The sequence below is a fragment of the Nelumbo lutea genome, chromosome 5 (assembly GCF_056320005.1).
Source record: "Nelumbo lutea isolate HS-2025 chromosome 5, American lotus-T2T, whole genome shotgun sequence".
Lineage (NCBI taxonomy): Eukaryota > Viridiplantae > Streptophyta > Magnoliopsida > Proteales > Nelumbonaceae > Nelumbo > Nelumbo lutea.
The window spans coordinates 63,019,715-63,045,833 of record NC_142688.1 but is presented as its reverse complement, the minus strand read 5'-3'; the positions used below and the strand labels follow the sequence as shown (position 1 = coordinate 63,045,833).

The 26,119-nt window shown below is 39.8% G+C and overlaps 1 protein-coding gene across 8 annotated transcripts in view; it reads right to left on the bottom strand.

Annotated features, from left to right (window-relative positions):
- Positions 1 to 14,680: 14,680 nt before the first annotated feature.
- Positions 14,681 to 26,119, bottom strand: part of UPF3 (Smg-4/UPF3 family protein) — a 56,003-nt gene continuing 44,564 nt past the window's right edge. Inside the window, exons 8-12 of one of the 8 annotated variants that reach the window (XM_088945217.1) lie at positions 21,251 to 21,321; positions 20,300 to 21,005; positions 20,061 to 20,188; positions 19,780 to 19,831; positions 14,681 to 15,604 (exon numbers count right to left, since the gene is read on the bottom strand). In XM_088945217.1, the coding sequence (XP_088801343.1) occupies positions 19,793 to 19,831; positions 20,061 to 20,188; positions 20,300 to 21,005; positions 21,251 to 21,321 (944 nt within the window). In that variant the 3' untranslated portion in view covers positions 14,681 to 15,604; positions 19,780 to 19,792. Of the gene's footprint in view, positions 15,605 to 19,779; positions 19,832 to 20,036; positions 20,189 to 20,299; positions 21,087 to 21,250; positions 21,352 to 26,119 lie in introns of all 8 variants that reach the window. The other 7 variants (XM_088945213.1, XM_088945210.1, XM_088945211.1 and 4 more) reach the window with 7 other exon arrangements.

Below are 26,119 nucleotides of genomic sequence, written 5' to 3'. Positions count from 1 at the left end.
AGGGAGTTATCCCTATCCACTCAGAGAGTCCAAATCCAAATAATGATTTGGATTAGGAAACTCCTAATAAGATTAGAAGGGTTGATCTTTATCTACAAATAAGATAAGGGTTTATCCTTATCTCTTAAAGAGAATCCAGAACCAAATGCAGATTTGGATTAGGAAACTCCTAATGGTATTAGGAGGAGCTATCTTTAAGGCTATAAATAGAGGAGGAGAGTGAACCCAACTTCACCCAAGCTGATTACAGATTCAAGAGAGAAGACAGTTCCAATGAGACTAACGCCATCTTCTGCTCTTGCCTCCCTCTATTGCTGCCGCCATTGTCAGTTCATTCTCCACCAGTAGGAGTGATCAAGAAGTGTTCTTGAAATCCATTTTTGGTGAAAAACTGATCTGAAGTCGTGCTCTCACACCCCCCATCGAATTTTTGCTGAAGAGTTTGGTTCTTGCTGAAAAACCACCTGTTGATTCTGCTCCACCCTACACTGTGTCATCTTAAGTGGGAGCAGTCTTTAACATTTTCCTTGGGCGTGAACACCTTCGTTGGGAGATACTGTTAATCCATATCAGGTATTTCCCTCTCCTACTTTTTTGTTTCAGATCTAGTCCGGTTTAGGTTCAAGATTGATCCTTGAAAATGCAGTTTTCTAAAACAGGGAATGTGATTCCCACATGGGAGAGAGATAAATTTTTGAAATTTTGCCCTACTTACCTACAGGGTTTGGCTATCCATATGACGGATTTCTCATCCCTTCAGTGGTATCAGAGTCAGGTTCAAGTCTTGAACCAAAATTAGATCAGCTCCAAACTTGCGCAAATGGGCAGAAGGCGTCCTACCCGATTTGCGCAAATAATTGATTTTTTGGGAAATCGGTTCCCAGATTAAGGGTTGTTGATCTGAAATTAAATCTTTACAAATATGAATTATATTTAGAATAGTTCTTTATATTTTTCTTGATTTATGGGTTGCTCGTACAGTGGAGATCGAAGTCTTTATTGCCACAGCAAATCTGCGATTTTGCAGTTCTTTAACTTTTGGTCTGTAATTAATTTTTTTTTAATTTGTAGACTGGATGTATAGTAATTCGATCTAATGTCATATTAATAAAAAATTAGGTTTTTTCTATTTTATTTTATTCAAGATTGAAGTTGATTGCACAGAAGGAGGAGATTTCGTAGTTCGAGAATTCGCTATCTGCGATTTGCAGTTTGTGAAACTGCAAACTATAATCTAACATATGTTTCGTAGGTAGCAGATGTGCAAACAGCCCTAGTACTAATTTTTTATTGCCTTTAATCAGTAATTTAATTTCAGATCAATTCTTGAATTAAAAATCAAACCCTAGACCCGTTCGAACCAAATTGGACCAAACTGGTGGGACCGAATCTGTGGTTCGATGGGGGCTGTTCTCAGCCCTAATTTCCCACTCTTGGGTCAAGAGAATGATATTTAATTGCAAGACCTAATTCGGTTCACACCTATAAGGCCTAGTTTTAAAGCTAACTGCATAAAAGCTATATGGGCCAAACTACTCTTTGGCCCATATACCTAGATAATGTTAATTAGTAATATTATGGATCATTATGGGCTTTGATGATGGGCTTTATAGGTATTAATTGATTGGATCAATTCTATCTCGGCATGTGATGTATGGATGTGTGATGTGCAACGTTCAGGGGCCATAAGTACTTGGCCCATGCTGAAACAATAGTGACTCTTGCGCACACCTTGGCTGAATGCACATCATTGCCATGGTGTCCTTAAGATCATTGGATGATCCTCCCTTTCGTGGTGGGCCCCATACCTCCCCTAAAGAGGAACCGTACGAGTCGTATAAGGCTCATCTAAATCTAGCTTTATGAAAGTCAGTGGGAGCCACTTTGATTTGACCTAAATTAAACTAGGGCGTAACTTTTGTTCTCTCCTGAAATATGGGTGCATGTGATAGGGAGATTGATATGATGAACTCTATAAAGGCCTTCCATCATTAGCATGAAAACAGGTCCTTTAATAATGAGGAAATGCACCATAAAATTTGGTTATCCATTTGCTATTGGATCTGTTGGAATGTTTCATAAGATGATAGGGGCGTCATAGACCAATGTGAGGGGCCGATCCTAAAATGGAAGACTCTCTCACAATACCTTCGCATTCACGAATATGATAGGTGAGCACTCACTGGACAGAAAGGCTTAACCTAAAATGACAATGAACCTTGTTTGATAGAGGCCAAAGGGAAAACTCATACGATGAGTGGATATGATCCTTCACAGAAAGGTGGTGAGGTTATGCAGCTGAAACAGTTGGTTCCATTCACCCTATGTGATTTCCCACATTTTCAGAGATTAGAATTCATAGTCTCTGTCACTGAGATAGGAGGGAAATCTCGGAGATATCAGTCTTTGTAGAAAGACTGATCAGAAGTCGTGCTCACATTCCCTCCATCGAATTCTTGTTGAAGGACTTGGTTCTTGTGAAGAACATGTTGATTATGCTCCACCCTACGCTCGTATTCAGTGGGACCAGTTTTTAGAGTTTTCCTTGGGTGTGGACACCTTCACTGGGAGTTACTACTACTCCGTATCAGGTACATACCTCTCCTACCTTTTGGTTTCAGATCTGGTTTGGTTCTTGGTCCAAGATTGATGCTTGAAAATACAGATTTTCTAAAACAGAGAATGTGATTTCCACATGGAAGAGAGAGAAATTTTTTAAATTTCGCCCTACCTACCTGTAGTGTTTAGCATTCCATATGATGGATCTCTCATCCTTTCAACCTGGAGGAAGCCATGACTAGTGAGGAGGATCTCGTGACTTATACAGAAGCTATGTTAGACATAGATTCCTTGAAGTGGGTAGATACCATGAGAGCCAAGATGGACTCAATGGAGACCAATGGAGTCTGGACTCTAGTAGATCCACTCCCTGGGGTAAAAGCAATTGGTTGCAAATGGATCTATAAGAGGAAGAAGGGCCCCGATGGTAAGGTTGAGACCTACAAGGCTCGTCTGAGGGTATACTCAGAAAGAGGGCATCGATTATGAGGAAACCTTTTCGCCGGTGGCCATGCATAAATCCATATTAGGATCCGGGTAGCTATAGCAGCATACCATGATTACGAGTTTTGGCAAATGGATGTCAAAATTGCATTCCTGAATGGAGATCTTACTAAAGATATCTATACGTGGCAACCACAAGGTTTCATAGTTGTGAGTCAAGAACGCATGGTATGCAAATTAAATAGATTTATATATGGACTTAAGCAAGCTTGTAGGAGTTGGAACATCCAATTTGACTCTACTATCAAAAAGTTTGACTTTGAGCAGAACCCGGATGAACCCTGTCTTTACAGGAAATCCAATGGTGATAAGATTACATTTCTGGTTCTGTATGTAGACGACATTCTACTCATTGGGAATGATGTAGGAATGTTGACTACGGTGAAAGCATGGCTTTCACAACAATTCTCCATGAAAGATCTTGGAAAAGCCTCCTATATACCGGGTCTTTGACTCTATAGAGATAGATTGAAGAAGATAATAGGATTATCCCAATCTACTTACATTGACAAGATAGTCAAAAGATACAGCATGGAGAACTCCAAGAAAAGAAATGTTCCTTTCAGACATGGAGTCACTCTCCAAGGGCATGTCTCCCAAGACTCCCAAGGAGATTAAGGGCATGAATGACGTTCCCTATGCCTCATCCGTAGGGAGCATCATGTATTTCATGCTGTGCACTCATCCTGACACTACTCTAGCAGAGAGTGTGGCAAATAGATTCCAGGCCAACCTAGGGCGGGAGCATTGGACTGCTTTGAAAAACATACTTAAGTACATTCGAAAGATAAAAGAGTATTATCTGGTATTCGATGGTAGCTCACTACAGATCCAAGGGTATACTGATGCCGAATTCTAGTCAGATCCAGATGATAGAAAGTCTACATCTAGGTATGTTTTCATGATAGGATCGTGTTGTTTGCTGGAAAATAAACTAATAGGGGTCCATGGCGGATTCCACAACCAAAGTCGAATACATTGTCGTAAGTGAGGCTGCCTAATGAATGAAGGTGTTCATTCTAGAATTTTGAATTCAGCACAAAGCCCATTCCACAGTTGTGTGACAACACTGGATCTATGGGAGATTAATGTTAAAAGGTAGCTTCAGCGGAAAATGTGGCAGACCCATTGACTAAGCCACTGACACAGAAAGTGTTTCAGAAACACGTGCAAAGTATGGAAATCCGGCTAATACCAGATTGGACCTAAGTGCAAGTGGGAGCTGTTAGACAGTGTATGCCCTTAGCTCCAATCAGAATGATGTACATTATGACATTTACTGTAAATGAATAAAGTACATATTTGATTCATGTTATTATGGTGTGTTTCTGTCTTTTACCCTTAAACTGGACGCATATGTGACTCGTGTTATTTTAGAATCTTCACAGCCGTTGGATAGATCTAGGGAGATTTACCCTACCAAGGCTGACACTAATGTGCCTCCAAGTTGGTTGGGGTAGCTTGTCTCAGCTGCCAGGGTGAGACCTGAGGTACATGTAGTGTGGGTTTTCTTGAAACCCTGAATCGGACCAGAATTCCAGTATTGCCCTGGACCTTGGAGATTGATGGGCAAAACTGGAATGTCACACCTGACCCCTAGAGCCGATTATGATATTGCACTATGTGTCGGATTGGGATGACTTTGATATGCCAATCAGTGAGATCCTTAGAGGGAGTCAAAAGCTGGGTATGTTGGGACAGTCCGAGAATTCATCTAAGTGGGTGATCATAGTGACAAAATCAGCCCCTTTGTCAGACAAAGGTAATGATCGGGGATGCACTCTCTCTGATGGAAACCAAAACTACTGGCAGTTGATTTAGATCGTTGAAATTTATTTTTGCAAAATATATTTATATACGGTATATATATTATGGTGTCAAATTGTTTGGAAAATGTTTTAATTCCCATGATCCATGTGAGTAGAGAGTGCAGCACTGTTCCTTGCAGCCGAGGGAGAGGTCCTCTCTTGTCAAGCAGTGTTTGATCATTATGACCTGAGAGGTTAAGTGTAGGACCAGTGTAGGACCAGTGAGGGTAATACCTGATGGGCTAATCTTGAATTTGCCCACAGTCCTTGGGTTTTTATAAGGTGGCTTGACCTAGGGACCACTTAGTGTAAGTGTTGGGCCCATTAAGAGTCAACGGTGATGGGCTCAAGGGTTCACTGTTTCCTACGGTGAATTCGGCTAGGCCTTGTTACAGAGGCTGGGCTGAACCCATGCGGCTGATGTGTAGATCAATGTTTGGGGCCCACGCCATACAATGATACCCAACTGGACAGTAGTTTGGAGGTTGAATGAGCACATGGACTTAATGGGCCTAAAGCCCAAATCGAACTTGTTTAATTTAATTAATTAAAGAGGGGCGGTTCGGGGATTTAGATCAGCAGATAGGATAGGGAGTTATCCCTATCCACTCAGAGAGTCAAGATCCACATAATGATTTGGATTAGGAAACTCCTAATAAGATTAGGAGGGTTGATCTTCATCTGCAGATAAGATAAGGGTTTATCCTTATCTCTTAAAGAGAGTCCAAATCCAAATACAGAATTGGATTAGGAAACTCCTAATGGAATTTGGAGGAGCTCTCTTTAAGGCTATAAATAGAGGGGGAGGGCGAACCTTACTTCACCCAAGTTGATTATAGATTTAAGAGAGAAGACAGCTCTAGTGAAACAGACGCCATCTTCTGCTCTTGCCTCCCTCTATTGCTGCTGCCATTGCCAGTTCGTTCTCCACCAGTAGGAGTGATAAAAAAGTGTTCTTGATATCAGTTTTTGGTGAAAAACTGATCTGAAGTCGTGCTCTCACACCCTCCATTGAATTCTTGCTGAAGAGTTTGATTCTTGTTGAAGAACCACCTGCTGATTCTGCTCCACCCTACGCTGTGTCATCTTCAGTTGGAGCAGTCTTTGGCATTTCCCTTGGGCGTGAACACCTTCATTGGGAGTTACTATTACTCTGTATCAGGTATTTCCCTCTCCTACTTTTTGGTTTCATATCTGGTTCGGTTTAAGTTCAAGATTGATTCTTGAAAATGCAGCTTTCTAAAACAGGGAATATGATTCCCACATGGGAGAGAGAGAAATTTTTAAAATTTTGCCCTACCTACATGCAGGGTTCGGCTATCCATATTATGGATCTCTCATCCCTTCACCAAGAGAGAAGACAACTCCAGTGAGACTGACGCCACCTTCTGATCTTGCATCCCTCTATTGCTGCCGCCATTTCTAGTTCGTTCTCCACCAGTAAGACTCATCAAGAAGTTGGATAAGGTAGCCAACTATGCCGACTGGTACAGGAACCTTATGTTAGTCTTAACCTCTAAAAAGTTGGATAAGGTAGCCAAGAATCCTGCCCCAGATCGTCTGGGAGATAGGGCTTTTGAGGCCCGTACAAGAGAATACCAAGAATGGGAGGAGAAAAACTCCCTTGCCCGCTGCTATATCATTGCCTCCTTGGACAATCCAATTTAGAGGCAGTTCGATCAGATCGAACTTGCCAAGGATGTATTGGATAGTATCAAGACAATGTACGAAGAGCAGAATCATTCTACTCGAGAGAAGGTCTTGAAATAGTTCATGACCACACAGATGTCCAAGAGCCCAACAAGTTCACGACCATTGTCTCCGGATGATGGGTTATATCAACGAACAGGACGCTCTTGGATCTGGGCTGGATCTGGTAACACAGATCGATGCTATTCTCAACTCTCTACCTCCATCCTTTAATTCATTCATCATGAACTACAACATGAACAAGTTGAATGTCAGCTTGCAGGAACACAACAACATGTTGCAGAGGGCTGAAGAATTGACTAAAAAGGATGATCCCATTGCCATGCTTGTTGAAACTAGCAAATCAGGCAAGAAAAAGAAGGCAAAGAGAAAGCCCTAAAAGAGGGCTGCCAAACCCAAAAAGCAGAAGAAAGACAAAGCATTGGATGTCTGTCACTTCTGCAGCCGAAATGCACAATTCTTGGAAACCGATTACATCCTGGACACCCATCGTCAGGAAGTTGTTCTTGATGAGGAGAGCTTAGGAGCAGTGGGAGATGTCCCACAAGTTCCAAGTAGTGACCAACCCAGAAGATCCACTCGGGTATCCAGGCCACCAGTCCGTTATGGTAATGACTAGGATAGTTACCTGGTGGAAACCTTGACTAGTGAGGAGGATCCCGTGACTTACGTGGAAGCTATGTTGGACATAGATTCCCAGAAGTGGGTGGAGGCCATGAAAGCTGAGATGGACTCGATGGAGGCCAATGGAGTCTGGACTCAAGTAGATCTGCCCTCCGGGGTAAAAGCAATTGGTTGCAAATGGATCTACAAGAGGAAGAAGGGCCCCGATGGCAAGATCGAGACCTACAAAGCCCGTCTAGTGGTGAAAGGGTATACTCAAAAAGAAGGCAACGACTATGAGGAAACCTTTTCACCCGTGGCCATGCTTAAATCCATTAGGATCCTGCTAGCTGTAGAAGCATACCATGATTAGGACATTTGGCAGATGGATGTCAAAACTATATTCCTGAATGGAGATCTTACTGAAGATATCTATATGCAGCAATCGCAAGGCTTTATTGTTGCAGGTCAGGAAAACATGGTATGTAAACTTAATAGATCCATTTATGGACTTAAACAAGCTTCTAGAAGTTGTACATCCATTTTGACTCTGTTGTCAAATCATTTGACTTCGACCAGAATCCGAATGAACCCTGTGTCTATAGGAAGTTCAGTGGAGATAAGGTTACATTCTTGGATCTATATGTAGATGACATTCTACTCATTGGGAATGATGTAGGAATGTTGACTACGGTGAAAGAATGACTTTCACAGCAATTCTCCATGAAAGATCATGGAGAAGCCTCCTATATACTGGGTCTTCGACTCTATAGATATAGATCAAAGCGGATAATACGATTATCCCAATCTGCTTACATTGACAAAATAGTCAAAATATACGGCATGGAGAACTCCAAGAAAGGAAATGTTTCTTTCAGGCACGGAGTCACTCTCTCCAAGAAGATGTCTCCCAAGACTTCTGAGGAGATTGATGGCAAGAAAGGCGTTCCCTATGCCTCTGCCGTAGGGAGCATCATGTATGTCATGCTGTGCACTCGTCCTGACATTGCTCAGGCAGTGAGTATGGTAAGCAGATTTCAGGCCAACCCAGGGCAGGAGCACTGGACTACTGTGAAAAACATACTTAAGTACCTTCAAAGGACAAAAGAGTTTTGTCTAGTATTCGATGGTAACTCACTACAGATCCAAGGGTATATAGATGCCGATTTCCAGTTGGATCCAGATGATAGAAAGTCTATATCTGGATATGTTTTCATGATAGAATCGTGTGTTGTTTGCTGGAAAAGCAGCAAACAGGGATCCACTGCAGACTCCATGACCGAGGCCGAGTACATTGCCGCAAATGAGGCTGCCAAAGAAGTCGTGTGGATGAAGAAGTTCGTTCACGAGTCGAGAGTAGTTTCGTCCAACACATCACCCATCCCATTGTTGTGTGACAACAATAGAGCTATTGCTCAGGCTAAGGAGCCACGAGCCCACTCGAAGTCAAAGCACATCGAGAGGAAGTTCCACATACTCCGGGAGATTATAGGTAGAGGGGACGTCCTGATTTAGAAGATAGCGTCAGCGGAAAATGTAGCAGACCCATTGACAAAGCCACTATCACAGAAAGTGTTTGAGAAACACGTGAAAAGCATGGGACTCCAGCTAGTACCTGATTGGACCTAAGTGCAAGTGGGAGCTATTAGACAGTTTTGTATACCCTTAGCTTCAATCAAGATGATGTTCTCTATGAGTTTATTGTAAATGAATAAAAGTGCATATTTGATTCATGTTTCCTTGGTATGTTTCTGTGTAATACCCTTAAACTGGACACTTAATAAGACTCGTGTTAGTTTAGAATGTTCACAGCCAGTGGGTCGGTCTGGGGAGACCTATCCTGACAAGGCTGACACTGTGGTGCCACCAAGTCGGTTGGGGTGGCCAATCTCAGCTGTCAGGGTGAGACCCTAGGCACATACAGTATAGGATTAATTGAATCTTTGAACTGGACCAGATTTCCAGTATTGCCCTGGACCTTGGAGATTAATGGACAAAACTGAAAAGTTACACCCGACCCCTAGACTCGATTATGATACTGCACTAGGTGTCGGATTGAGTTGTCTTTGATATACCAATCAGTGAGATCCTTAGCGGGGGTCAAAACCTGGGTATGTTGGGACAGTCTGAGAATTCATCTGAGTGGGTGATCAATGTGACAAGATCAGCCCCTTCGTCGGACAAAGGTAATGATCGGGGATGCACTCTCACTGATGGAAACCAAGACTGCCGGCAGCCGATTTCAATCGTTGAGATTTGTTTTGCAAAATATATTTTATATGAGATATAAAAGTATATATATTACGGTTTCTAAAATGTTTGCAAAAAGTTTTAATTCCCGGGATCCATATAAGCAGAGAGTGCAACAATGTTCCTTGCAGCCAAGGGAGAGGTCCTCTCTTGTCAGGCAGTGTATGATCATTATGGGCTGAGAGGTTAAGTGTAAGACCATTGAGGATAATACCTGATGGGCTACTCTTGCATCTACCCAGAGTTCCTAGGTGTTACAAGGTGGCTTGGCCCAGGGACCACTTAGGGTAAGTGTTGGGCCCATAGAGACCATGAGATGGTTTTCAGGGGGTGCACTATCCATAACAGTGTATTCAGCCAGGCTTTGTAACAAAGGCTAGGCTGAACCCATGTGGCTGATGTAAAGATCAATGTCTGGGTCCCACGCCATACAAGGAAGCCCAACTGGGCAACAGTTTGGAAGGCTAAGTGAATACATAACCTTAAATGGGCCTTAAGCCCATTCGAACTGGGCTAATTTGATTAGTAAATTAAAGGGGCGAATTCTGAGATGGATCAGCTGATAGGATTGGGCCCAGACCCTATCCACTTAGAGAGTCCAAGATCTAAATAAGATTTAGATCTGGAAGCCTCCTAATTAGATTAGGAGATGGCTAATCTGATCTGCAGATAAGATAAGGGTTATCCCTTATTCCTTAAAGGGATTAGCAACTCCTAATGGGATTAGGAGCTGATCCCTTTAAGATTATAAAAGGAAGAGGGGGCGGTAGCCTTTAGACATGCAACCAATACACTCTTGTCTTCAGAGTTGAGATCACAAGAAAAGAGAATTTTGCACCCTGCAAATACTCTCTTGCCGCCTCCTTCCTGCAGCCGCCGCCTCCAGCAGTTCAATCTCTAGTTCTTGGGAGAAATCAAGATTCAATCTTGATACCAATCTTTTGGAGAAAAGATTGGTTGGAGTTGTATTCACAGGCCATCCAGTTGATTCTTGCGGAGGGTCAAATTCTTTTGGAAGAACACTATTGATTCTGCTCCACCCTGCATTGCGCCATTTTCAGTGGGAGCAGATTTTGGATTCTTCCTTGGGCGTGAACACCTCCATTGGGAGATACTACTTCTCCGTATCAAGTATTATCCCTACCTACTCCTTTTGGTTCAGATATGGTTCAGTTTATGGTTCAAAAATGATCCTTGAAAATATGATTTTATAAATAGGAACTTCGATTCCTAGTTGAAGGGAGAGAAAAAATTTTTGAAATTTGTCCCCTTATTCCGCAAGTTTTGAGTGTCCATGTGATGGATATCCTATCCCTTCAAGACTCATGTTAGTTTAGAATGTTCTCACCCGTTGGATAGACTTGGAAGTATATTTTGCCAAGGCTAACACTAATGTGCTACCAAAGATGTTGGGGCAGCTTGTCTCAGTTGCTAGGGTTAGACCCGAAGCACATGCACTTGTTTGAAGCACAGAACCCTGACCAATTTCCAGTTATGCCCTGAACTTGATTATGGTACACATAACCCCTAAACTTGATTATGGTACTGCACTGAGTATTGGACCGGTTTGTCTTTGATATGCCAATCAATGAGATCCTTTGGTGGTCAAAACTTGGGTATGTTGAGACTGTATGAGAATTCACACATCCGCCTAAGACATGAACAAAAACAACCTCAAATGGGGGTACTGGCACCGTAGATTGTGTTGATTCTGTATCAGTCGCGTCTCTTACTTCGGGATTCGAGGTTGGGGTCTCTTGAACAACACCCATGAATTCTCACTCCTCTAAAATCAGTGAGCTTGGTTGACGATTAACTAGTGCCTGCTCTGGGTCCACTGCATGACCCTGAGGAGGAGCCATAACATGACGCAGGTGGGGACTCACCCACATGAACATTTGGAGGCCCCCAAACAACGAGCACATGTAGGCGAATTGGAGGGACTTACAAGCATGAACCCCTCCCATACCCTACAATAGGGAACCATGAATTTCCTGGGAATGCCAAATCATGCCTTCAGGTCCAAAATACATCCTCCCCTACATTTCGAAGACACTGAGTGCCTATGTCATCATAGCCGAGTTGGTGGAGGATCCTATCGGGACAACAGCCTACAACTTGGGCTTCGCCGGTGCGGTCCAAGTATGCGATGACACCAGGCCAAAGAATAAGACATGCCATGCCCATAATGGGATGTGTCACCTCCATACATTTCTAGTCATTGTCCTCAGGAACAACGGTGCCAGTGCAAAACGGCATGCAATGCCGAACAACTCGGGTATAGGGCCTCCACATGAAACCTTCAATTGATGCCAGCTTGAGCTCAATCTCATTCACCCCAACTTGCTTATGCCTACTAGCACGAAGCCGACAATTCCCCCAACAGACTTCCAATCATTGATCCTCTATTTCATCCCCATCCATCCCTGGTAACTCTCATAAGAGAAAGGCGTCAGGGCGTGACATGTACAAAAAGGGGAAAATGTAATTGATCCATGTTTTACAACTCGGATCCATCACCTATTGGACTGTGTCATCCATCTGTTCGTACAAATATCCCAAAAACATCGATGCCAATGGGAGTTGAAGACCGCTGGAAGCGAGCACGACAAGCAGAAACAATACCGTGCATAGACTGTAATCAAGAAGCCCAGGGAAGAGGAAACGGGACACGATGTACAAAATGAATATAGAAAGATCGCACTGGTTATTTTCCTCGTACCGTCGCATCCCCTACCTTTAGTTTTGAACCAACAAACAATCCATGCCTCAAGCGGCATTTTACCCCGAGTGGTTGACTGATCCACCTGGGCCTTGAACGCAAAAATCTTGCCCAAAAGCTCCTCATAGAGCCCTGAAAGATTGGTACGGAGACTGCAAATGATGGGCAGACACTGACCCACCGATGGATAATGTCAATAAGGCAACCACATCTTCTACAATTATGCCAAACTCACTGAATGCACCCACAAACGTGTGAGTGCGGCAACACCAATGCTCCAAAAGGGGTTTCACATAACTTACCCCCTCCTTCCCGGGAAGATCCAGGAAACAATCTACAAAGCGCAAGAGGCCGGCGTCCTGTAGTAGACGACAATACATCGGATTTTCTAAGATGTAGTGAGCCCAACCCGAATAACTAACCAAGGACTTTGAATTATCGGTCATTGGTTCCTAACACTTATACGACACAAAGTGGCCTATGCGCCCATACAAACAGACCAACTCACTTCCATCAATGGCATCCAAAAGCCCCTTCCTCCCCCCCTAACACTAGCATAGGAGGCCAGAAGCCCTTACCGCCATCGGCCACCCTAGCCGCTTCACGTTTGGACAGCATTTATGTTGTATCCATGACTCTGACAAACTCAAGAAATAGGCATTTGTTCTTCATTTTGCGAGGGCCATGGTAAATTGATAGGGAGAAATGAAGGAAGAGATTGAGAATAGTTGCTAGAATGGCAAGGATGGAAACAAAGAGAGCAAATGGTCGAGATTAACAAAGAACGCAAAAATGAAAAGATGCAAGCGTATAGTTCCATAACTCATCTAACGCTTGCAATGAGTTCATAACTCATTAGACGTCTACAATGAGTATATAACTCATCGCATGACTGCAACAAACTCATACTCGAAACAAATCTGCGATGAACTTTAGACACGCACAAATCTACGATGAACTTTAAACACGCACAGATTTGCAAGGAGCTTTAGACACACGCGGAATTGCGATAAATTTAAAATCATTACAGAGCCACAAAATCACTATAGACTAGGAATAAATATCAGTTACACATGCATCTTTAAATTACGCATGTGACAAGATGCCCCATGGACCTACTAAAGGTGCGCCTACTAAACAATGACGTCACTTGTGTCACGTTGGTAAAATGGGTCACGAAAGAAAGTATCACATGTGGATTATGGGAATTCATGCGTGTATTGATTCTTCATTCGTATCTTTGTCTTTCCAAAGCATATCCCATTACGTCTCTTAAAATTACCTTTCCTATACACCTTGCATTTCTGATACTTTGAACATTGGTTTAAGGTTCAAAATATCAACATGATACACAATACATGTCATATCATATTCATGCCCAAAGACATGGACAAGTAGATTAAACTTACCTATATATTTATAGTAGCATTTGTTATTTTTATTAGATTTGTGCATTTCCCCCAAAATATAAAGAAAATTTCAACAGTACAGAAAACATATTGATTATTTGAAGAAATAAAATTATTTAAATAAATTAAATATACTAAATAAATAACAATTTCTGTTGAAACTTTGGTTAGATCTATGATGCTTTAAGTAACATTTTACCGTTTGTGTTGATAAACGGTACAGTACAGAAAACATCAGAATTTGGTGCTTCAATTTATTTATACAAATTGAATGCTTAATCAGTGTTGATACATTTTCAGTAAAGTTATTTTCTGAGAAACATCTATGCCACCAAAAGGACAGGATCATAAAGGGCTTCGATCAATAAAAACCCGCACATGAATTTGTTAAATAGCCACCTAATTGGTTACCACGTCTGACAAATTCATTGGTTATAAGATTTTTCGATATCATAATCAACCCATATTTTATGATATCTAAATGTTCGACTCATGGTATTGTTGATTATAATGCATCTCTTCACGTAAACCAGTAAAATTGGCATTTCTGATACCTTCTTCATAGTTATTCAACCTTTAGACCCACTGCAATTGCTTACCACATGTATGATACAGGTTGATTGGTTACAAGTTTTTCCAGTATCATAGTCGAAACATATTTTATGATACCAAAATGTTCTCGGCTGATTATAATGCATCCCATACAATCCATTAGGCTGAGTTTGGAAGGTGCGAATAGTGTAAAACCTTATATTTTGTATTATTTTGTATGTATTTACGCTGTACATATTTGCATTTGTACTCTTGCAAAACTGAGCCTTAAAAGTGCACAGTCCACAGTCACTGCTCAGAACCAGACTAGACATTTGGCGTGTATGGACAACCAAAGTGCTAAGGTGGACTAGTATTCTGTCCCTGCTCTTAGACGGATAGATGCCTAGGCTATATTTTGGGATTAAACTTTGCCAACAGAAACCTTTTTCTCACGGATGTACTTGAACCAAGAAACAAAATAAGAATACTTACAAAAGGCGCAAACAAATAAGCCTATTTATCATCGGCAGTTTATTTTTCTTCTTTTATGGGGGGGTGAGACGTGAGTCAGAGAGAAAAGATGAAGCAAAACGATATCAAGCCACATATTCAGGTCCTGCTGAGCAAAATATACAGCAGCAATACCTGAGAACAGGTTACATAACACAACCAACATATCAGCCATCACGTGCCATAAAACATCCCAACCCAACAAAACAACCCCAAGCCAAAATAAATTGATGTGATTCTCTCCAATCCCAAACTTCCGAGTCAGTTGGGCGACCCCAGCTCCAACTCAACACAACTGGTACAGTGCGAGTCCCCCATGTTAACCCAGGTACAAAACATATCTTATTTACCTTGACAACTAACATGTTCCAACTTACCACATACCATGGCCTCACACATCATGAAATTTCTATATAGACAGCAGTGAAAGCAAGCAGCACTCACTGATCTAAGGTTATATTTACAGTTTGACCAAAAGAACAAATCCACCTATAAAACCAGAATACCTTGAGAACCAGTTGAGTCAATGGAAGACATGAGTTCAGCTGGGCTTTCATCTTACATCACCCAACAAGAAAACCAGAATTCCTTCATCGAGTGGTTTCCATCAGAGGCACCGTGATAAAAAATGGCAATATTAGGATGATGATGATGATGGTATTTGTTATCTCTGTCGTCATCTTTGGCCAAGAGAAGGATTGGAACTTCTTCAAGCCACCAAACAGGCATAAAACCTCACTATCTGCATCATTCAGATCAACTTCCTCTATGATTTCTCAAAAAGAAAGATTTTCTCCTGCTATTACTTTCTTACATTGATCATCTGTCTAGAAACAAGAGATTTTGTCCAGTCCCTGGACTCAAACAACCTGGGCCTTGAAGCTTGGAAAATACGACAACAGCGTACCCCAACAAGGAAAAGACCCACAGTTACACTGCAAAATGGTAAAAGAGGCAACCCCAACACCAAATCAGGTTGGCATGCTTGTCCAAAGCTGCAAGGGAGGTAAATCACGCTGGTGAGAGTTTGTAAGGTTTTGACAGCACCTTGTTTTACAACATTAAGTTAATATTGTATATAATACAAAGCCTACATAACCAAAATATTATCAACTTAAAATTGAAATAAGAAAAACAAACCATAACTTGCAGATTACAGTATAAGATGGTCCCACAACAACCAAGGCAATCACACAGATAAAAGATCTCGAGTAGCAATACTCTCAACATAAGAAAATAATTACCAAATAAATTGTATATGTGATTTTCTATGCCATAAAACATCCAGTAAGCACAACTGACACAATTTGTAGTACAGGAAAAACACGAAATGTAGTTGAGGGTTCTAATATACATAGAAACAAAGTGAACAAAGCACCCCCCCCCCCGGCAAATACACAACACATACAGAAAAGACAAAATTAGACCATTTGATACAGGTGAAATAAAGAATTTTCTCCACTAATCAACAACACTGATAAGTAGTACCACTTGATAGAGTGCATGAATTAGGTAGGGCTTTTGGAAAACGAAAAAAGGTCTCCACTAATCAAATAGGTGCATATTAATAAATGGTTAGCTTGACCCACACCATATTTTACACCAACATGCAACATTCAAGTCCTTGATCTTGCCCATCATAAACATATAGGTCAGTAACTATTATTCACGTTGATGTATATTAATCAAAAAACTTGTTCCATTTGATGAATTGGTTAGCCATACAAACTACAAGTGCAAGGTAAGATAATGTGCCTGAGTGAAGTGAGGTACAACCTTCGAATAAATTAAATGTATAATAAAACACAAATGTAAATTCATAAAAGTAAAATACTAAAAAGCGTATAAGTTCAATTGTTAGGGCATCAAGTTATTAATACAAGGTCGTATGTAGTCTTGAAGGTTCAAGTCCCACATAGGTTTAAAACTGTTTCTAAACACCACAAGCTACAACATACAAGATAAATTACCACATCATCTAAAAGCCTTGTCCCAATTATATAGGGTCAACTTCAAAAATCCTGTTTCACCATTCCATTCTGTCCAATGCCATATACCTCAACAAATTATGGGCATTTAAATCATTTCTTAGTATCAACCAAAATCATTTTTTGTTCTAACCCTAGCACTTCTTAAAGGTGTTGTAGATGGTCTTCTATGAACATGACCAAACCACCTCAATCTACTTTCTCTCAATTTATCACCTTTCGGAGCTATTCCTAGGTTCCTTCATATCACTTCATTTCTGACACTATTCTTTCTAGATGTACCAGTAATTCATCTAAGCATACAAATTTCTGCCACACTCATTTTTGGACATACTATTTTGTAACTCCAAACTAAATAGTTTATCTTCGGACTGAATTTTTCTTTTAGCCGAAGTTGTATTTTTTGTTTTTGATGAATTTAGCCAAAGTTGTATTTTCCTATCACATAGGACTACTCCAGATGCACCACTCCATTTTGCCTATCCTGCTCCAATTCAAGTGAGTGGCATCCTCCTCAATCTCCCCTTTGTTATGAATTAAAGGAGAAAGTCGCACCTAGTTATCTCTTGATCTCCAATACTAAGTGTATCCTGGTTTACACTCCTATTATTATTAAATTTACATTGCATATATTCTGTTTTAGTCCTACCTAGTTTAACCTCTTGTTTCTATTGTACTTATCCATAAACCTAATTTTACATGTAATCTTCCATTAATTTCACCATTTAATACTATAAATAGAGACCAAGAGCTGGCCCTTGATGAAGACCCAATTGTAACTGCAAAATCCTATGTCTGTCCAACAAGTGCTCTAACATTGGATTTCGCAACCCATAAATTAGCTTAATTAGCTCCACGTACCTATTTGGTACTCCTTTCTTTACCAAAACCCACCATATTACCTCTCTAGGAACTCTATTAATTTTTTAGCTTGTGTTAATGGTTGATCCTCCTGGCATAAATTTCCTATTGATCAAAAATAGAATACACTACATATTCAAACATCTAGTTCAAGGTGAAATGCCTGGGTTCAGGTGAAATGCACACAACAAATGAGCCTCACCTGTGAACCTGAGCATCCCCCTAAAATAGTGATTTAAACAGCCAAAGAATCTTCTGCATGGCAATGGGGTTGTTCTTGACCCCCACATGCTCCTACTTTATCCACCATTCATGGAACAAATTGCAGCTTAGAAGTTAGAACCTTGCCAAAAAGACAAATTAAGCCCCCTGCTTAACTATAAATTATTCAATCAACATATTTTAAGAAGATTGGATTTGGATGTAAGTGATAAGAAATTATTCAATTGTCCCAATATAGTAGGGACAAGGCTTAGATGATGATTATGATATTTTAAGATCGTATTATTTGGGAAAGCTCTACTATAAAGTGGGTTTTAGGGTGATGTAGACTGGGAAAGTTAACTGTGAACACAGTAATCCAAAAGATTACTCACTCAATAAATGGTTTCAAGTAGCCATAAGATTCCACCATGTAGTGGATATCAGTTGGGTTGTCAGTTGTCTAAAGAGCTTCTCTACTAGATCCAACTCAGAAACCCTTTCCAATATACGCATGGGATCAAATCATCAAATTCTGATATCACCTTCACCAACCACAAACAAGTAAGCATTCTTATGAAAGGAAAGAAAAAAAAGAAAATATATACACAAAGGCTGTGTTTCGTTTGAAGGAAAAAGTAGGGAAACGAAGGGACCTTGTATATAGGTTTCCCTACCACAGTGTTTTAAAAGCACAAGGTGCAAAAAAAGCGCAAGGTAAGGCGCGTGCCTTTTTTAAGCAAGCCGCAAAAATACAAAATATTGCTAAAAAATCAAAAAAAAATGTCAGAAATTTCAAAAAATGCAATATATATATATATATATTAAACATAATATTAATAAGAAAATATAAACTTAAATTTTAAAAATATTTGTTTAAAAAACCTATTATATAAAATTAAAATACATAAACATTGCATGTAAAGCATATTCAAATGAAAATTTAAAAATAAAATCAAGCATATAAAACATTTTCAAACATGTAAAGCCCACAATCTCTTTTTTTTCCTCAATTGCATTACTTCAAGTAGCTAATGTGATGTAAAACATATTACATTCCTAATTCTATGTACGCCTTTGTGCCACACCCCTCGAGGCAAGTCCAAACAAGTCCATGTTTGGGTCTTAAATTCTTAATTCTAACAAATAAAGGGGCTGACCCCTATTTTTGTTATAGGAAAAGAAAAAAAAAAAGAAAAGGTGGAAGAAGGAGAAGAAGAAGAAATGTGTTGATTAAACAAAATTTTAAGTTCTTCCCTTACTTATTGGTTCAGATTTTGAAGTCATTGAGGGTTCAATACAGCAGTTAGCAATGTTTGTGTTGATTAAACCCTAACAAATAAGAAAATAATAAAAAGAAATTAGCTTATAAACACAAAAAAATGAACATTTTTCTTTAATAATGTCTATTTTATAATTATAATCTCAGAAAAATAACAATATAAAAGTATTTTATTACACAGTATGCAAAACTGCTTTTCAACCAGGCGAGGTGAGCCTCCAAGGGAACCATGTCGCCTAGGCTCCCGCCTAGGTGTCACCTTGACAACAATGGCACTACTTTATTGACATAACTTCCAAAAATGCTTATCTGGTCTATTCCATAAAGTGTTGCTCATCTCATGCACCGCCACATAATGCTCCCTCTCTTTCTTGTTATCAAGAGAGAGGCTTTGAAGAGAACTGAGTTAGAGTGTGAGAATCATGCTTTAATAAAATGTTAGGTGCCAACTCAGTTGGTAAGGTCTCAGGTTAGTTGTAGCAGAGACTCAGGATCAAATCCTGCCTTCACCAGGGTTCAGAAAATAAACAGGGAGAAAGAGGCTAAGCTTAATTTCAACAATTAACCATCTCCAGAATTATCCTGCCCAGACCATTAAAAAATCTATAATGCTAATTTGATTGGAAGTGAGGCAATCATGGAAAAACTTACTGATTATATTCACATATAGAAAAATAGACATACTCTTGGAATGAATAATCAAATAACATGACTACTTCAATGCATTTAAATGACTGTTTTAAAGACACTTTAGAATTCTCGTTCATGAAAAGATGAAATTTTCTGTTATTAATAAAAGAGATAAAAAGATGAAATTCATAAAGAAAAATACACTTACAAGCTTAACAGTACTATGAACCAGAACCCAACTTCTGAACCCATACTTGTTTCTGCAAGAAAATTTGGTGCAAGTTAAAGCCAATTAACCAAATAAGATAAAACCTAGAAACAAAAATAACATGTTTTGCCCAATCAAAGTGGGGGTAATATATATGTACAATAGGTGACAAGATAAAGAGAGATTTCCCACTTAAAAGGAAGTAAAAGAATAAATACTAAGTAATAAAAGAGAAAAATTATAGGTGCATGTTATACAGAAATTATATGTTGTAAGGACACCTCATGGGAACCATAGCCAGTAGCATTTCCCCTTTTGGAAGGTTTTCCATCACTCGTACTAAGGGAATTTCCATCAATATCCTTCCCTCCATGCACTGATCCACGGCGACTAATATGCCTATGTGAACCTGAATAATAAAGCAGATGTCACTTGCAACCAAGAACATAAAAACCAACTGTCTTAAAAGAATTATACTCAAAAATTGTATTCAGCTTATGGTTTTGACAACATAGCTAACCGTTCTCTGCAGAAGAAAAATTGCTCCGACCACTTCCAATGGTTTTCACTTCACCTTTGCTTGCATGGTGAATCTCAGATTTTACTTCATGACTACAAGAATCATATGCAGAAGATACATTGCCACCACGTCCTACTCGAGAATTGTGAACAGATGCTTCCTGGCTTCGTGCTTTCCCACTGGGAAAAAATGATTTATTACCAGATTCTGGCTCATCCAACATATCATCCCCAAGTTTACCAGCTCCAGGAGCCACAAGCTGATTTATGGTCATGCCTTCTAAAGAATCTGACAGCACTTGTGTGGGTCCAGAAAAGGAGGATGACGATGAGTCATCACTGGCATGTGATATATCTGAACGACGAAGAGGTGTCCAGACTCCTCGGTCAGGTCTATCCTTGTTTCTAGCACGTTTTTCTTGCTTCTCGTTCACTGACGAAACTCCATGTACATCATTCACAGTAACCTTATCGTCTTGTATCCTTTTCATCTCAGTATCACAACTACTTGCAGCCTGTGAAATGCTAGAAAGGTGGTCTTTCAAAACAGAACGCATTGTGGTGGGCCGAGGTGGGCGCTTTTCCTTCTCTAAATTCATGGTCTGGGACTGTTGATCAGATTGGATTGCTGTAGTTGATTGACCCTGGCGTGCTTCCTTTGATAGTATACTTCTGATCATCCTTCCACTAACATCACGCCGTTGGCTCTGTTTGAAAGCAGTTGAATTTGGTGAGTTTCTTATTGGAGATATTACACTCTGTTGTTGTGATACACCCACCTCAGGCGCCTATACAAGGCATTAAGACACTTGCAAGTATTAAAAGATTTTCATCAAAAAATATGGAAAAAACAAGGTACTGCCAATAACTGAATCACACAATGGACGAGTAAGCAACCTTTAACCATAAAAGTTGTAAGAAATGGAGAGAGAAACAGAGATGGAGAGATTACATTAGGAATTTCTCGCTCTTTCCCTTTCAGAAGCAGGACCTTCTTCTTTCCAGTATCAGCAGAACCAGTAGCTGTTGAAATAGCTCCATCAGTTTTAGGGACTGAAAATATAGAAGGAAAAGATATACAGAACACCCAAAAAGGGTAAATTACAAATACACCTAGGATTTCCAGTAATAACAAATAGCCACCCCAGGTTTTTCAAATTGCTATGGACTTGCTTCAAATTATTTGGTAACTACAGAAACTCTCAATTTGCCAAAAAGCATGTGCCCCATGATATATTTAAACTCTCCAAAACAATTTTAACCTTGTCAATTATATGGTACCTTAAAATATCCTCAAGTACCAAACTACCCTCTGGCACATTGGTTGAATACATTAGATTAATAATTAAATCTCTAGTTTATTAGTGCGTATTAAATTGAACTCAATTAAAATGGCACTGAAATCAATTAGATTGGAGATTACAGTTACTTTGGTTACGAATCCAAAGTTTCCACAATTGGCTAGGGGGCGACATGGAATTTTCCAAGAATCTTTTTTTCTTAATGTTTCTGATATTTTGCTGATACATTTGCAGTATTTAAAATTTGAATGATAGAATATAAATTTAAGGTTTAAAAATTTTAGAATATCATCAGAAACATTATGATATTTCATTAAAATCACCATATTTATTATAAACCTTTTCCTGAAAAAAAAAACAAATGAGGATTCAGTGATTGGATGATTAGTTTACTATTTTAACATGATTCGCTCACTAAGTCATTATAATTAAAAAAAAAAGAAATAAGAAAAAGAAAACTGCATACGACTACAAAACTGAATTCTCAATCTAATCAAAATGTTTAGTAGCAGAAAGGACACGAGTCAAAATGGAAAGTGACACAAATAAAGAAGAGAAGATGGAAAAATAAAGAAAAAAAGCGAGACAGTTTTTTTTTTTTTTGGGAAAAGGTAAGGTAAATTTTATTGAGACAGAAATAATAGTACAAAGGGACCCCCCAAGGAGAACAACTTGGCAGGGGAGCAGCCAAATCAATGCAAGATTACAGAAGATAAGTTCCTAAAATTCATCCTAGCCCCCAACTGGGAGGGCCTGAATCCCCTCAGATGCCGATATACAAGAAATCAGCTTTCCAAAAGAAATAGATATAAGATCCTCCAGGTCCTTGCAGATATAAGTAGCCCCCAACTGGGAGGTACTGATTACTGCAGCCGGAATAACACCCACACAGCAGAAGCAATCTTTGACAGCCCCTGTAACACCCACCTCCACAACATCTCCTTCACTGGGGCTGGCATAACTCAAGAAAGGCCCAGCACAGAGAGAATGATTGCAAATTCTATCAGCAATAGGGCAGTGAAGAAACATATGGCTGTTATCATCCACATCATGACCACAGATCACACAACTCTGATCCTGGAGTTGAATCCCTCTCTAAGATAGATGGGCTTTAGTTAAATACCTGTCTAAAGCTGCAGCCCACACCAGGGCATTGATTTTCGAGGGAGAGGGTCGGGTTCCAAATTCTGGAAGCAGGCATAACTTCCAAGTTACTTTCCGACAGGTGAATGGAAAAAGATTTGACTGAGAAAAGCCCATCTGTACTATAAGTCCAGATCCAACTATCTTCCTTGAGCAGATCCAGGGGCTGGAGGGAGATCAATTCAAGTAGCACGGCTAGGTTTGCGATTTCCCAATCCTGAAATTCCTTCTAAATGGACACCATACCACAGAATTACCAAATGCCTCATAACAGTCCGCACCCACTGCATCTTGGAGGTCAGCTAACTGAAATAACTGTGGGAATAAATCTGATAGAGGGCCAGAGGGGTATTTCCGAACACCACGGATCTCTCCAAAAAGCCATCGTCACCCTTCCCTAGTTTAGGACATAAACCTCTGCTGGAACTAGGAAGAATGTCCATTATTTTCCTCCATAGGGTGCAACCTAAGGAGGTGAGAGAGGAAATGGTAATCCAGTCTCCTCTGTCTGTGTTGTATTTAGCTCCAACTGTATCCTCTAATTGTTTCTCTCCACTCCAAATATCCAGATCCTCGGAAATTCTTTTAAAGTTGACTCCCAATGTTTGCATGGCAAAATGTCAATCAATATTAAAATTCTTTTTTGATGAATAATAATAATTTTATTGATTCAGAAGCAAATTAGAGTGAGTTCATACATCATCCCAACGAGAGGCGCGAGCTGCAGCCCCTTCTTGAAACTTACAAGTAAACTAGGAAAGAAAAACAAGAATCACAACTGAGCCCAAAATAATTCTTCCCTATTTATCCCTTGCTTAGCTAACACATCTGACAAGGTATTTGCTGATCTCCCCACCCACTGTATAGTGACCAACATATTCATTGTCAACCAACTAAATTTCTTCATTTCATTCTTGTATCACCACATAGCCTCTTCAGAATTTTTCAACCAACCCACCACCACTTTGGAATCCCCCTCGATTATTAGGTGTTGTACCCCCAGCTGGTTTGCAAATTGGACCCCTTGTACAGCAGCTAAAAGTTCTGCCCTGATGGAATTCCCAATTCCCAAGGGACCCAAGTAGAGCAACAAAATCTCTCCCTTCTCATTTCTCAAAGCACCCCCCACTCCGGATAATCCTGGATTACCCATGCTGCTTCCATCAAAGTTCAACTTTATTGAGCCTTCGGGTGGAGACCAGCTTGTAATTGATTTGTCCTTTAGAGATGAACACCTTGCTATTGCTGACCAATTTCTCCAAATGTCATTAAAGGATAATTGATGAAAGATTTCCAAGGTCTTCAGCCAATGTATTGCCCTATTTAACACACAGTCTTTCAAATCTTGGTTGTTCCTTTCCTTATCTTGAAAAATTCTGAGATTCCTTTCTTCCCAAAGAGTCCAAGTCAAGGCAGCACGAGCACATCTCCACATAATTCTCCCTATTTTTGTAAGCCAATAAAAGGTAGAATGGTTGAAGAGCATGTGAACTTCTGTTGGTACTACCCCCAAACAACAAAAGTAGCCAAGCCCAAAGGTCTGCAGAAAAGGGACAAGATACTAATAGATGGTACCAATCCTCACCGTGAGCTCTACAGAGGATACACCAATTAGGAGAAATACAAAGAAAAGGTCTTCTCTTTTGTAGGTTGTCTAAAGTGTTTACTTTCCCATGGAAAACTTCCCAACAAAAAGCCATTATTTTTGGGGGAGCACAAGTGAAGGTTCCATTGGGTCAATCAATATTAAAATTGCAAACCATGCTTTCAAACAACCACAAGATGGACCTCAAAGGCCATTATCCAATGTTGATCCTAACCTTTGGTATTTTTTTGTTCAAAGTGGGAGCCCTCAGCTCGAAATTGTCAGCCTTAAATTTTACCATTATACCAAGCAATGGCCCCTTACCATAACTCCACCTAGTAATTTATTTCCACTACATATATTACCAATCTTGAGAGGGATTTTCTTTCTTCTCCATTTGCTAGAGTGGATAAAAATAAAAAATAAAAATAAAACTATGAAATTTTCCTACTTCCTCTTTAAGGGTCCGTTTGGTTCGCAGTCGGAATCGGAATTGGAATCAGAACAGTGTTCCCGTAGTCTGTTTGGTTCAGATAGGAAAGGGAATGGGAATGGGAATGGGAATTGGAATCAACAGGAATGCCATTCCAGCAGGAATGGGAATGGGATTCCAATTCTGCCCAACCAAATAGTTGGAATCAGAATAGCCATTCCGATTCCGATTCTGATTCAAGACCCCTATTCCCGCAAACCAAACGAGGCCTAAGATTAATTCAATTCCTTTTCAAGTTGCCATCTCTGATATCTTTCTACTCATATCCTTTGCTGCCTCTAACTTGTCCATCTTCTCAATTTTAGATCTCATAGCAGCTTTCTCGTTGATAAAGTTAATCATTTCCTTATTCCACAGTTTCAGTTTCTCTTTCACAGTTTCACCTTATGCAATAATATCCTTTTGACAACAAACATTCCACATTTTAGGAGCATCCATCTTGTTTATTGTTTTTCCCATCAATGGTATTCTTTTGGTTTAAAAGAATGAGATCCATAACTAAAGCTCTAATTTTCTTGAGAAACAAAGTCAGAGTCTGCATTATAGCAAGTTGCAAAAAATATATATATTTATCAATTTGGTCTTTGCAAAATAGAAAACAATATATTTCAATTTTTATGTCTTGATTAAAAAGTGAATTAAGATCCAGATAACTGTATGTCCAAGTGGTCATTTCTTGATGAATTTGTAAATCTTAGGGTGTCAAATGTCAGAATGTAAGTTCAAGACAGAGCAGCACTTTGTGCAAAAGATGCCAAAGATTGCAATAATAAAATCTTCAGGCAATTGCTCTTTCCTGTGTCCAAAGTCCCAAGAAATGCATTGCAGAAAGCTATCAGGATAGACTAAGCCCAATTGAAACAAAAAACACCATATTTGTAACCTAGCAGGTGAATATTCTGAATATGAATGGGTTGTGAATTATTATCTTTTGATAACTCTGCAACATAATTGCAGGTGTTGCTTAGTTTCTCCCTGCAGAGATCGATCAGCTGTATGGCATGGGCAGCAGCTCAGGATAAGCTGAATTTTGATGCCAGTTCTATTGGAAATCCAGGCCAGTCACGCATGGGAATGTTCAGAAATTACTTTGGGCTATGGCAATATGTCATTGCGCTATTCCTGTCCAGCAAGGACTGGAAACTCTTTAAATGCTTAATCCTAGGCTCTTCTTAGTGGACAGAGATCTGCAAAGAAAAAGAAATACGAGCGGAATGGAACAGTTGAGAGAGGATATTGACAAGTAGCATTCATCTGGTTTCTATCATGAGATGGACTTTGGGGTTTTAAAAAATCAAA